Source organism: Castor canadensis, chromosome 5, assembly GCF_047511655.1.
Source record: "Castor canadensis chromosome 5, mCasCan1.hap1v2, whole genome shotgun sequence".
NCBI lineage: Eukaryota > Metazoa > Chordata > Mammalia > Rodentia > Castoridae > Castor > Castor canadensis.
Window position 1 is genome coordinate 87717348 of NC_133390.1, and position 15059 is coordinate 87732406.

The following is a 15059-nucleotide window of genomic DNA, read 5'->3' on the forward strand; positions in this document are numbered from 1 at the left end:
TCTTCCCTGATTTAACTGAGACCTGTAATGTTATTTGATGCAGTTTTCTGTATTTAATTAATTTAACATTCCAGATTTTTAATTTGCATTTAATTTAACATTTCAGGTTTTTAATTTAGCAGACATTGTTTATCAAATGTTCATTTCAGAGACTTTCAGCATATACACAGTGCATGCCCCTCTTTGATTAGTGTGAGGTAAATTAATTCTTCTTTCCTCGCTCCTTCATCAGATATTGGATTAAGGAAGTTGCACTGTTTCAACACAGTCCATAAACTCATTTATTAAACCAAGATGGCAAATTTCCCCATGTACGTGCATTGCTAGTCTGCTTTCATGCTTAACCTGATTTAAAAAAAAAAAAAGAAAGAAAGAAAGAAACTGTTGTAGTTAAAACCAGAAATCTTTTATTATTTAAAACTGGCTGCTTGGTTTAACAATATGAGTGATAATGTTTTGTATTCAATCCAATACTAAACCCAGTTTTGTTCTTTTCTCAATCTTGGATGTGCAACTCTAGCAGCTTCTCCTTCCTGTCCTCCTGTCTCTCTTCGTCAGTATCATCACTCTTTTCCTCCTGGGGGCATTTGTTAAAAGAAGATTATGCTTGTCAAAGATGCCATTAACTTTTCTCTAAAACTCAGGTGACAAACTTACCATCTCATCCCTAAATTTTATCCCTTAATTCTCTCAAACCTCCTCTCTACCTCAAAGCAAAAGTCCCTCAATCCATACACTTAAATTCTGATAGTAGAGACATGGTGGAAGAATGAGTTTTATCTCTCCTATTACACTGTAACTAACCTGGGAATGCACCTTATTCAAGTCTGCATCCCAAACAGGGCCTAGCATAGTGGACAAGCACTAAATTTGCTTTCATTTCTGGATAAATGGTTGACTAGATGGATGGTTGAATACATGGATGGTGGTTGGCTGCCTGGGTGTTTACTGTGTGCCTGACCCCTAGCTGGTTCTGTAAACTGTGTTTTCCCACATGAGTATTTCTCATACTAAGAAATTATTCCCACTTAACAGATGAAAAAACTGATGCTTAGTTTTAAATAAAGGTCTAGTCTTCATCTCACAGATAACAAGGACCTAGGCCCAAATCTGAGCCTCAGATATTCCTGTGTACTATGGCACATGGGGAGACAGAGGATACAACTGGTAGAGCCCAGTACAAAATCTAGTGCAGACCCCTTCTTCGAAAATTACTAATCATCTCAAGACAGTGACAGCAGAGCATTGAACCAATGTGGGACCCTTGTAATCACAAGGTCTGTAGGACTTCACAGGCCTCCGACCCATGAGGCCAGCTCTGTATCTGGGGTTTAACCATAGCTGTTACCCGTGTCCCAGCTCCTGGTCCTCAGTCAGGTTTGGAACCTTCTGAGTGTTCAGGGCAATTGTTCCAACTGGTCTAACAGTGGCAGAAATGCACCAGCTTTACCCTACCTCCAGACCAGAAGTTTGAACCTTGTTAAGACATGTGTGATAAGTTAGACATGCTCCTAAGATAAATTGAGCACTGTTTTTGGACCTTGTGGGAAAAAAACACCTCCATATATCATTCTATCTCATTCTCTGTGTATGGCCAAGAGTGGTGGACGGGGCTGAGGGAACAGCATGTTTTTCTCTACGATATCTCGCTGACCAAACAGAACAAACTCTGTAAGAACCAGCATCCTACCCTTGCTTACAGACGAAACAGATTGGCAGGTGAGAAGGAGCCAGACACGGGATGGCAACCATAAGGAAGAAAATGATCTCCCAGTTGAGGAGTGAGGGCTGGGAGAAGTAACCCAGGAAGAACTCTCCTCTGTGAGCCACCTCCATCCAATGTCACCGCCAATTACATGTGAACCAATTAGATGTGAACAGTGTGAAACTCAAATCTTCCTGTGGTCACAAGGTAAATGACTAAATGACCACGCCTAAGGCCATCTCACTATAGCTACTCTTCTTCCAAAGGAAAGATAACAACATGGTGATGGCTTTTTAAGATGTTCTCAAGACACCAATTTCAGAGATGGTGACCACTCATAAAGCATCACGAAAGGAAAGACAAGAAAGTCTTTGAAATCTTGTGGATCAGCATAAGATCGTATCGGTGCCTGGCTTGTGACCTAGAAAAGCATGGTAAGGCCAACACATAATAAAAACAGTATTAAAGGTGAGCACGTGCACCAGGCCATGGACAAACACCTACTCTTTGGTTGTTAAAGGGAGTTTTTCAGTGTCCCTAAAGACAGGGCTCATGTATATCTTATTCCCTAAAGAAACCCCAGAGTCTAACGCAACACTCAATAAATGTGGAAGGAAAGAAGTGAAGGAAGATAATCCAAGGGGAAAGAGGAGACATAAGCATAGTAGACACAACTGCAAGTTTTGCTCATGCTTGTAATCCTAGTTCCTCAAGAGGCAGAGATCAGGAGGCTCATGGTTCAAAGCAACACAGGCAAGTAGTTTGTGAGAGCCCATCTCAAAAAAACCCCAGCACAAAAGAAGGGCTGGCAGAGTGGCTCAAGTGGTAGAGCACTTGCCTAGCAAGTATGAGGCCCTCAGATCAAACTTCAGTACCTGCAAAAAAAATAAAATAAAATAAAATAAAAATGCCGAAGACAGACATGCTGGTAACAACCCTGAAATTCCAGCACTTGAGGCAGTGGATAAGCAGTTTAAGGTCAACCTGGGCTACGTGGAAAGACCCTGGCTCTAATCAACTCATTAGTTACTTAAAGTGAAATAATTCTTCATTGAGTTGTGCTTTAGTTTTTATGCCACATTTAACTTCATCTCTGAAGAATGTTGGTGTCATGGTCTGAAATCCAGAAGTGAAGTGGAGGGCTGGGAGTATAGCCAGTGGTAGAGTGCTCACCTATCATGTACGAGGCCCTGGGTTTGGTGACAGCTCTGGAGAGGGAGCAGCTTTAAGCAGAATTGAAGTGTGAGAATTTGGTTCTTCCTTTACCATCTACTGTACTTCTGGCCACCTGAACAGCCACAGTGTTTCTGGAGGTATCCTGCTCCATGACTGCCAGCATGGTCAGCCAGGAGACTGGCTATCACAGCTTTTTTTTTTTTTTTTGGTACTGGAGTTTGAACTCAGTGTTTCAAGCTTACTAAGTAGATGCTCTAGCACTTGAGCCAGTCCACCAGTGTTTTTTGTGTTGGATGTTTTTGAAATAGGGTCTCGCTTTTGTGGCCCAGGCTGACCTCAAACTGTGATCCTCCTGACCTCTGCTCCTGAGTAGCTAGGATTACAGGCATGAGCCACCAGCACCCAGCCAAGGCCTTCTTTTTAAACAAACTTCTCATCTTGGATTAGTTTTAGAATTACAGAACAGTGGCAAAGACAGAGAGAGTAGAGAGAGTTTCCATATACTCTTCCTCAGAACGTAACATCTTACTAACCAGGGGGCATTTGTCGAAACTAAGAAACTAACACTAACACATTACTATTAACTAAACTCTAAACTTTATTCATGTCTCCCCAGCTATTCCACCTATGTCCTTTTTCAAAATCATTAATAAACTCTTTTTGTATAGCTTTGGATTTATAGGAATAGTACAGAGTACACAGACCCAACGCATCCCTCCATTCTTAGAATGTATTTCCCCTCTTGTTAACACCATACATTTGTTAAAAAATGAAACAATATTGAAACATTTTTATTAACTAAAATTCATAGTTTGTATTAAGATCTACTCCTTGTGTTATTCAGGTCCGTGGTTTGGAGAGATGCTTGAAGACATTTGCTACCACTGCAATACCCTACAGAATAATTTCACTCCTCAAGATCCCCTGTACTCAACCTAAGCATCCTCTCCTCTTTCTCTGGCAACCCCTAATTGTTGTTTTAGTATTTCTTGAGTGTTACCTTTTCTAAAATCTCATAAGCTAGAATCATGATTTACAGCCTTTTCAGACTGGCTTCTTTCACTTAGCAATATGCAGCTAAGGTTCCTCCATATTTTTTCATGGCCTGACTAGAATCCTTTTTCTCTCCAGGTATCCAAACCAAGCTTTAGTATGAAGGCATTTTCAACATGACTCTTCTATGGTCAGAACTCTTTTCAAAGCAAGAAATTTGGGTCCTTTGGGGAATTTTTCCTCTTGACCTAACATTATTTTTATTTCTTTAGCAAATATTGAGTTCTTATTATGTGCCGGCATCAAGAATACAGAAGTTTGAACAAGGTATAAAGGATCCTTGCTCTCGCAGAGATTAAAATTACCTTTGTTGCTGTTTTGTTTGATTTCAAGATCCTCCTGCCTCGGCCTCCCAAGTGCTGTGATTAAAGGCATGCACGCACTCCCACCCCGGCTTAAAATTACTATTAATGACTGCATGTTATTCTACTATATCAATTTATTTGGAGCAAATCATCTCCAGTTTTTCATATTTGAAATCACAGTCATGAGTACAAGTCTTTGCCCATTATGATGACATCCATAAGAAGATTATTGAAAGTAAAAAAGAGGCACTTTTTTGAGTAATTGATAAATGGTGCCATATTTCTGGTCAGCAAGGTGTAGCCACTGACTCTCTCTTGAGCAGTCAAAGCTCCTGCCTTACTTGTGCTGTGACTGCTGTCCTCCCTTTCACACAGTCTCCTGGGTCTCCTGCCAGCGATGGCTTCTTTCCCTTTCTTTGCCCTCCTCCAATGCAAGCCATCTAGGCAGTCAGCCTCCAGTTGCAAGCAGGCTTCTTGACATGCAATCTACCTCCCACCAAAACTCCCTTCTCTGTGTGTGCCACACATTCAGGTCTCACCTTAAGTGTTCCATTCCCCGGGGTTTGTGTGTTTTACAACTCTTGATTGCTCCCAGGTGACCAAATTGCATTTTCATGACCCAGAGCCCCTCATTCTGATAAATTCATTGTCCTTATCCTACCGAACATAGCAATATTTACTGAAAATAATATTATGTATTCGTTAGCTTTCTGTACCTATAACAAAGCACCTGAGGCAATTAACTTACAAAGAGAAAAGGATTATTTTTGTTCATGGTTTTGGAGGTTCCAGTCCATGATCAACTGAGCCACGGCTTTTGGCTTCAGCAAGGCAGCACGTCATGGGAATGCATGATGGAGAAACAACTTACATCTTTAGCAGGAGGCAAAGAGGAAGAAGATGAGTATAGTGTTCCACTATGCCCTTTGACTTCAGGACCTTGCATGAGGCCTCATCTCCTAAAGGGTCCCCCACCTCTCAATAGCACCACCTAGGTATCAAGACTTTAACACGTGGACTTTGGGGACCTTCATCCAAACTGTAGCATGTGGCATATGGTATTTGGAAGTGAACAAATGAGGACATAAAAGCGTGATGCAACCATTTGCTAAGGGTGTGACCTTGCAGAAATGACATAAGACTCTCTTAGAGCCCACTTGTATATTTGGGACAGTAATAACAGCTATTGGATGGAGCATACCATATGTACAGACTAGTATGAGTGCACCATCTGCACTAACTCATTTGATTCTTATTGCAGTCTAGTAAAGCAAGTCCAATTATTTCATGCCAAGCATGAAGGAAGTAAGGCAAAGACAGGGTAAGTGGACTGCTCAGCTCATGCCCTCGGAAAGCTGTTATCTTACTGGTCCTGACTACTCAAATCTCAGGCCCATAGCATCCTCCCATTCTGCCTGTGGAGCAGACACAGTGCGACCCTTACAGGCAGTCTGGCATCCTAAAAGAAAACATGAAACCAGAGATGTGAGGCTGTCGTGATGGACAGCAGTTATAGGGGACCGAATACTGTAGGGTAAGGCATATGGGCTTTTAGCCAGGTGCTGGTGGCTCACACCTGTAATCCTAGCTACTCAGCAGGCAGAGGTCAGGAGGATCACGATTGGAAGCCAGCCCAGGTAAATAGTTTGAGAGACCCTATCTCAAAAAAGCCCATCACAAAAAAGGGCTGGTAGAGTGGTTTGCAGTGTACGCCCTGAGTTCAAACACCAGTACCACAAAAACAAAAAGAAAACGTGCTTTGGAATGGGTGGGTTCAAAGCCCACACAGAAATAAAGTTAACCTCAGTGTGAACAATGGGAAAATTACATAGTCCTATGGATTTGATTAATCAATACATGACATTCTCAGAACTATAGCTATAGCTGTGACATGAAGCTGCTGGGGTCTGAGAATAAAGCTGGCCTGAATGGTGGGGGATAAATGGCAATAAGTGACTGTCCCTAAAGGGACATACTTTGTGCTGAGGGCAAGGAGAGCTGTTTCAATCTTCAAGAAACATGGATGAAACAATCCCCACAATTCTCATCCAGGAACCTGTGGTTAATACTAAGCTCCCCAAAACAGTGCCCTGGTGTATGTAGTGCACAGAACTGGCCCTGGCCCTAGGAAGAAAGCTCTCATTAGAAGAGAGCGCTCATTAGAAGAGCTGATTACAGTTAGGCTTGTATGAATTATGAGTCACTGCTGCCCAGAATATAAATTAATCCCCGATTTTCTCTCCAATCCTTTGATTCTATCATCAGAAAACTTTTGAGACTCCACACTGATTCTCTGACTACCTGAGGGCCTACTATGGGCAGAGCACGAGTGTGGCTGGCATAGTGAGGAATTTAACACTGAAGATGGCATGGCTCTGCAGAAGCAACTTGAAATCTAGTGACGATTATAAAGTCAATATACCAAGAGCTAAAATGAAGCACAAGTTGGACAAAATGCTGTCTCATTATCACCTTGAAAAACCCCCAAGGCCAAGCGTAGGTCTCCTAGTTCTATCCAACTTAGGGAGGTGATAATGAGGAGAAAACACTCTTGCCTATTAAAGGAGTTCTTAGCGGTGGACCACGACTAGCTGCTAAATGGTGGAATTCTGCCTTTCAAGTTGCACAGGCCGATCATCCGCCTTTTACGACACACACTTTCATGAGGACGATTTCTACAAGAGGAAGCAAAAGCAGAAATGCAAACATAGGGGAACAGAAAGGTAATTCAGTTATAGGTAAAGAAAGGTAGGTTTGGAAATGTAGCTGCATGGTAGTGATTAGCGTATGTGCAAGGCCCTGTGTTCAGTCTCCAGCAATGGGGCAAGTGGGGACAAGATTTCCTAGTGGCAGAAGACATTTTCCCTCACAGCAATAAACGAGTGAGTCAAGAAGCGTAGCTTAGCTCCCAAGCCAAGAGAGGGCTGGAGCTGCTGACAGTCAGGGCCCATGGACCGCTCCTTACCCGTGCCGTCTCTCCCTCACACACTCCTCTTCTTTATCCCTAACACACTGCCTTGCCTTAGCTCAGGTTCACACTGTCTTTGTCGTAGGCTTTTCCAGATTTTCTGGATCATTCTGTGCCGCTCAGAGCAGCTCTGCTTGACTCAGTCTCTCTCCTGTTGTGACACCAGAGTCACATAGAACTCTAGTCACCGCAGAAGCCTGAAACGGAGCTCCTGACCGTTGAGGATGTTGCTTTGAACATCACCGTGGAAGAATGGGACTTTTTGGATCCTTCCCAAAAGAAGCTCTACAGAGACTTGTCTTTAGGCTTTTCCCACTCTCTCTTCCCTGCCTGACATGTTGTCCTGCAGGAGGCTCTGAGGTAACAAAAGATATCAGCATTTCAGCCAACAAACTTGACCAGAATCCACATCTTGCCACCAACTCCCTGAAGAGCCAGGAGAAAGTCAAAGTCCCCATCTCAACAGATGAGGAAATTGTGTTCCCTTCACAGGAACCCAGAGGTAAAAATGACATTGTTTACAACAGCCAGGAGCCTGCTTAAGGTGCTTGCAGTTCAAGGGCTTCCTGGAATCTTGCAGGAAACCAAAAGGATGTGCATTTTTATCAATGATGGTTTCAAACAAAAATCTAGCTTTTAAAGAAGAAAAGATAATGAGGTGGTGGAAGGATTCACACTGGAAGGACTTAACTTACTTGTGATCTTCGAGTGACAGGAGAAATTCTAGAGGTAAAATTAAGATAACTAATGTGCCTCATGTTTATGACAGTGAGCAGAAAGACTTACAGACCAGAGAAAAGTAACATAGTACTGGATGAACTCATATATTATTTGAATACTTAGCACTGGATAATTTCACTTTAACTAAACAAGAATAACGTCTGAGGGAGTGGCTCAAGTGGTAGAGCACCTGCTTAACAAGTGTGACACCCTAAGTTCAAACCCCAGTGCTGCAAAAAAAAAGTAAATAAATAAAAAATAAAACAAACAAGAATAATAGCAATGTCATCCAGACTCTTTGGTCTATGGACAAGACGCCAGGCTTTCACAGGACCAGTTTATCTACAACTGACCTTAAGCATTAAAAACTACCCATGTGGCTGAACATAATTCATCAGCCTGAGAATCATGGGACTGAGTCTCAATTTTTTTGTTTGTTCGAGACAGAGTTTGTGTTGTAGCCAAGGCTGGCCTTGAACTCACTATGTAGCCTACATACTTTTTGGCTTTCTTGTCATCCTGATGCATAGTCAGCTGGTGGATGACCAAGGTCATGGGTACAGCCCTAGTGCCCAGTGCAGGGCTTGCCAGAGGTTTTCAGCAGAATGGAGATTTCCTGCCTTGGAGAGACCAAGATGGCAGATGGAAGACAGAACGCACAACTCTGAGCTTTCACAAATCTGAAAGAAAACTTCAGGTTCCTAGTAGGGGTCAGAGATCCTGGCTTCTCCACCAAGTAAGATGCCGCAATACATAGACAAATCAATGTACAATGACTAACCTTCCAATTAGCTTTTTATAGCATAAAAAGCCCCAGAAGCCCAGGCACTGTGGCTGCTGGCTGCTATGCCAGATTGCCAAAGAGAGGGTTTTTTCATTTCCTTTTTCTTTTTCCTCTGTCTCTACAGAGAGCAAAAACACAGTGCAGAGAACTGCAGAGCCAGTTCTGAAACCACCTGGGTTGTCCTGGATCCACCAGGGCTTATGGACACAGAACCTCTGACTGCCACCTGCAACCCAGGCCAGCAACTCCCCAAAACCCCCAATACCACAAAGAGAAACTACAACTCTTCCAGGCGAGCATGCCACCCCATCTTCTCTGTGGAGGAACACACATAGTCCAGTGCAGCTTGCGAGCAGATTGTACCCCTCCTGAACAAAGCTGGTGGCCTGAGAACCAGAGGGAAAGCCTCAGGCCTGCATGGTGGGAGAGAGGCAGCTCAGCCTGCAAATCTGGGGAAAATAACAACACATTCTCCCACCTTGGAAAAACTGTTGGCAGCTGAAACTAACAGTCTTCTCAGAGAAGAGCACTGGACCAAACAGCTCAGCTCCAGCTCCCAGGCTTCCCAGTGGGTGGGAGGGACTGGCCACAGCTCACACCTCAGCCACTCATGGCTCCACTTCAGAGACCTGCTTATTCACACAAGCTGACTCTCACTGCCCACCCCCAAGAAGAGCCTGGACTGAAACACCCAGAGAGGAACCCCCAAAACCTTTTCTGCAGAGAGAGGAACCATTGATTGACACACAGCCCAGCACATCATCCATAAGGAGGAACAAGGCCCAGAGAAAGCCCTATCAGACAGAACAGCACACTGATTAGAAAATGGAGAGAAGGGACCAGTACACTCACTGAACTCAGAGGAAACCCACTCCTCTCACAACATGGAAGAAATTATATATATATCTATCCTTTTACCATTGTGTTAAATTTTAATTTCTTTTCTCCCCCTGCTTTTTTTCTCTTTTCTTCCCTCTCTCTCCTTATCTTCCTCTCCTCCCACTCCTTTTCTCCCCACTCGCCCTATCTCCTCCACACTATGTATACACACTCCTCCACACTCAATGTATACACATGTGAGTAAATGTAAAAACGGTAAAAAAAAAAAAAAAAAAGGTGGGTGCTGGTGGCTCATGCATGTTATATTAGCTACAGAGATCAGGACAATTGTGGTTCAAAGCCAGCTCGGGTGAATAGTTCAGAAGACCCTATCTCAAAAATACTCAACGCAAAAAAGGGCTCTTGGAGGGGCTCAAGTGGTAGAATTCCTGGTTAGCAAGTTTGAAACCCTGAATAAAACCACATTACTGTCACACACACAAAAACAAACAACAACAAAAAAAAACAGACATGAGTACCAATGTAACAGAACGGAAGATATGAATCCACACAGCTTCACCCACCTGGTGTTTACAAAGGCACCCAAAACACGTGATGAAGAAAGGCAGCCTCATTAACAAATGTTGCTGAGAAAACTGGGTATCTTATAAGCATGCAGAAAACTGAAGCTAGATCCATATCTCTCACCCTTTACAAATATCAATTCAAAGTGCAATAAGGACCTAAATATAAGCCCTGAAACTGAAACAACCACAAGAAGTAGTAGGGAACACACTGGAACATACAGGCGTAGGCAACAACTTCCTAAATGGAACTCCAATGGCTCAGCAACTAAAAGAAAGAACAAACAAGTAGGAATGCTTCAAACTAAAAGCTTCTGCACAGCAAAAGAAACAGTCACTAGAGTTAAGAGACTGCCCTCAGAGTGGGTGAAAATCTTTGCCCAGTATTCATCTGAAAAGGGTCTAATATACTGACTCTACAGGAAGCTCAAATAACTCAACCCCAAAAATTCAACATCCCACTGGAGAAACGGGCACATGAATTAAATGGGAATTTTCAAAGGAAGAGGTACAAACGGCTAATAACTACAGAAAGAAGTGCTCAACTTTCCTGGCCATAAAAGAAACACAAAACAAAACTACACTAAGATTTCATGTCACCTCAGTTAGGATGGCTATCATCAAGACACAAACAACAACAAATGCAGACAAGGATGCAGTGAAACAGGAATCCTTATACACTATAGTGGAAATGTAAATTAGTGTGACCATTATAGAAGCAGTATGGAGACTCGCTAAAAGACTAAACCTAGAACTGCCATGAGATGCAGTGACACCACTCTTGGCATGAATCCAAAGGAATGTAAGTCAGGATGCAATGGGGACACTTGCCTACCAATGTTTATCTCAGCCATGTTCACAATAGCCAAGCTATGGAAACCACCCAGGCGCCCTACAACTGCCGAAAGGATTAAGAAAATGTGAGCTATGTAGAGATATATATTCAGCCATAAGGAAGAAGGAAATCACATGGGTTTATGTGAATGGGTGGGTTTGGAGGACATCATGCTAAGTGAAGGAAGTCAGGTTCAGAAAGATAAGGTCACATGTTTTCTCTCAGATGTGGAAGATAGATCCAAAAGCAAAACATAGCAACAGGATCCTATACAAACTTATATGTAGAACACGTTTGTATGGTGGAACTACTCTATGGCACGGGGAGGAGGGAAAGGAAAAGAGAAGGATAGAGAGTGACAATGTCAAGCAAGTTACATTGTGCAGGGAGAGGATATAACGAATTGTACTGAAAGCTGTTGATTAACGAAGGAGTGGAAGGAATGGATAAGGGAAAAGGAGGGGAAGGGGTTGAACTGACCAAAGTTAAGAATACTCACAGGGGGGATACATGGAGAAAACCCTTTAACATTGACTTTAGACTTAAAAATGAAAAATCAGACCATAAAATAGGTACAGTGGTGGGGATGCTTGTGGGAGGGGGTAGGGGGAATGAAGGAGAAGTGAGGGAATGTGATTGATGGGCTTCATTTACATGATTAAATCACTTGCAATCTCTTTAAGTTGGGTGGGGAGGGGATTGAAGAGGGGGATGATGGTGGCAAAGATCTAACCAATGTACAATGTAAGGCTACTAGGAAGTGGCACAATTCCCCTGTACAATGACAGATCTAATAAGATTGAAGAAACAATATGAAAGGTAGACTAAGGAAAAGGAAAGTCTGTTCAGCATCTTCAGGAAGTACCAAGGGAACCAATCTGGCTAAAGCAAAGGAACTGTGGTATGGCAGGAGGGGAATCAAGACTGGTGTGTTAGGTGTGAATAAACTGTGGATTGTCTACAATGGAATCTAGTCTGGATTCAGGAATAAGAATGGGAACCCTTCCCTAAATGTGGGATTTCTAGATAGATAGTCCCTGAATTTAGGCTGAATCTATGAGGGTGCCTAGATGAGCTTTAGGACATTCGGGAAATCTTAGGCCATTTTATGTAGCACAGTGGAACCCCCTAGCCAAGGGTTGGCTGATACCATGTGAAGTGAGGGAAGGGGCCGAGGCTCCTCCCCTGTGGGCGGAGTGAACTGCGTGTTGACCGCCCCCCCCACCCCCCCCCCCCGTCCGACCCCCCTATCTGCACAGTGGTCTGCTCCAGGCGCAAGGGGCGCTTTGGAGCTCCAGGAAGACCATGTGTTCCTGGCCTTGGCAACAGGCAACGCAGCGGCGGTGTCGAAGCCATGGACGGGCCCAAGGCTGTCTGTGAGACGTCCTTGGGGCTGATCCTAAATGAAGTTTGCAGGGTCACGACAACAAACCCTGAAAACGGAAGCCAAAGCCCTATGACTTTCCATGGGAGCTGGTGGTCTATATAGCTATTATTGGACTTTTTTCTATTCCTTTGCTTTTGTGGAGAAGCTTTCGATCACTTAGACGACGACTTTATGTGACACAAGAAAGGAAGCTCGCTCTAAAGCTTTCTAAACTAATCGAAGAAAAATGTAAGCTACTAGAAAAAGTCAGCGAGGCTCGAAAAGAGCGTGGTGGCCAAGCGTCACCTGGCCAGGAAGCCCGCTTTGGGAAGAGCGCCATGGAGGCGCAGACGTTGCCGATGACCGGTGACATGGTGGCAAGAGCCAAGGCGAAACTTGAGGACATTCTCCTGCTAGGAAAACAGCTGAAAGAGGAGAAAGCTAAGCGTTCCAAACAAGTTCACTCGCTGGTGAGGATGTCAAAACTGATACAGTCCCTGGAAGACCAATCCGAATCTCTCCAAGCCAACGTGGCTGAAGCCGAGACAACCCTAAGAGCACTTGTGCTCAGTGAGGCGCAGCTCAAGGTCTCCATAACCCAGACGAGCTATGAAAACTCCCAGCTCCAGGAAAGCTGCAAGCAGCTGGGCCAAGAAGCCGCAGCGTGGAAAGAACGAGTGAGTGAAGTGAATAAGCAGAAAATAGCAATCGAGGACTCTGTGACACACGTGGAACAGGTTCTGAGATATAAAGAAGATTACATCAGGTCTCTAGCCGAGTGCTTGCTGAAGATGAAAATCGGCGCCTTTGCTCTTGGAGGAGACAGGGCACAGGCTGGGAACTGCGAATTAGGAATGGCCAGCGCCTCAGGAAACAGTGCTCACTCAGGTGATCCGCCAGCCAGAGCTGGGCAGAGACTGATGTATGCTCTGGAGTTAAATGCTTCTATCAGATCTTTAGAAGGACAGAGAAACCAAGTATATATTCAGCTCCGTGAAGTGGACATAGCAAAGGAAGACCTGACTGAGCACCTTAAAACTCTCCAGATTGCTCACATCATCTTACAGTCAAAACATACACGGGTTGCACGTGAAAATCAAAATCTTCAGCGCAGTGTTAAAAGAATGACTGAATTGCATGAAGAAATTGGCCTGAAACACTACAGAAGGTTAATGGTGGAGAATCATCACCGGGAAGAGGCAGAAGAGAAACTTGCCAAAGTAGAGGAAAAGATCACCCAGGCAGCTGCAGATCTGGAGACCTATAAAAACTTAGCCAGAGAGCTCAAAGGAAAAATGGAGAGAACCAAACAGTATTATCAAAGGCGGCTGATTCTCTACAAGGAAAAAGCTCATTTTAATCGCTTGGTAGCCCAGGGTGCTGAAAAACAACTCAAGTATTTTAAGAACGTAAATGCCAGCAAGAGACAAAAATTAATGGACATGGAATTGGAATTTGAACTTTTACACAAAGCTCCTTCTGCATTTGATAGTTCAAATGTAGCATGTGGAAGAGAGCAGGTTCCATGTGGTCCCTCACCATCGGGTCAACCTCCATTTGAAAGGCAAGTCTTTCTCTCTCCACTTTTGTTGAGAGGCTCACTCAGTCCCCCTCCTTTGTCTCCTCATAGAGGAGGAAAAGGCTCAAGAAGCCCTGAGAATCCTCTGTTCCACCAGGTTGCCAAGGAAGGAGTGGAGCCCGGCTATGGTAACCTACCTGGCCCTTGGAGAGCACCTCCTGACCCCAGGTTCCTGCCCCCTCCGTGCCAACAGGAAGTAAGGCTGAGGATGCCCCCATCCCGCCCGCTGTATACTGAGCCAGCTCTTCCTCCACAGAGGCAGGACACACTTTATTCTAATTCTGGTCAACCACGTGGACCAGCAGAGCTGAGAAATTTTAATATGCCTTCTTGGGATAAAGAAGTGTCTTCCAAAAAGGAGTCCAGGAGCAATGACACCAAAAGTGACCTTGATAACAGGAATGTGCCTGAAGCAGAGGTGACTCTGCCTGCTGAAAGCAAAGCAGCAGGCCCTGGTTTTGCTCCTCCTATCAGAGGCCCATGGCTCCCAGTGGATCCAAGAAGCCACTACCTAGCAAGGGAGCCTCGTTTTCCTCCACCTCCTGTGAGAAATGTGCCTGGAGCCTCTGGAAGTCATTTTCCAGCAAGGGACTTCCCTGGCCCACCACATCCTCCATTCCCACCAAGGGGCTTCCCCAACTACCTTCCCCCAAGAGCTGGATGCCCCCCTCCTGGACCCCCACCCTTTTGATTTTTGACTTCTCATTTTCCATTTAAATTACCACTGCTACTTAGTCGTTGTCCTTTACCTCAAAGTGAAGTTTAACAGAATTGTATTCTCAGAAAAGTGTTTTATAAGTAGATGATTGAAATACGAATGTTATTATTTTATTTACATTCTATTTTATTTACATAGTGTATTTTATTTCTTTTTGTTCTAGGTAGCATTTAATTCACTATTCCTTAAATGATAATTGGATGTTTATGCATGCAGTCCTGCAGTGGAGCTTTTTAAAACTTTATAGGCTGTGTTTATGCCAAAAATGCAGTTACTGTAATTGTAGACCAAGGTGAAAGATCTCTTCAAAGTCTTTTTAACTTCTCTCTTGTTTTCAGTTTAAGTTAACTACTGCTATTTAGTCATTAGACTTTACCTCGAATTGAAGCTTAATAGAGTTATATTTCTCAGGATAGTATTTCATAAAGTAAGAATCTTACCATTTTA

General features: G+C 43.7%; 1 protein-coding gene across 1 annotated transcript; it reads left to right on the plus strand.

Moving 5' to 3' along the window:
- The first annotated feature begins 12303 nt into the window (after positions 1-12303).
- LOC141423461 (melanoma inhibitory activity protein 2-like) lies at positions 12304-14585 on the plus strand. Its single transcript, XM_074075239.1, has 2 exons — positions 12304-12425; positions 12482-14585. Exons 1-2 carry the CDS (start codon positions 12304-12306, stop codon positions 14583-14585), a joined length of 2226 nt encoding a protein of 741 aa, XP_073931340.1.
- Positions 14586-15059: the final 474 nt, after the last annotated feature.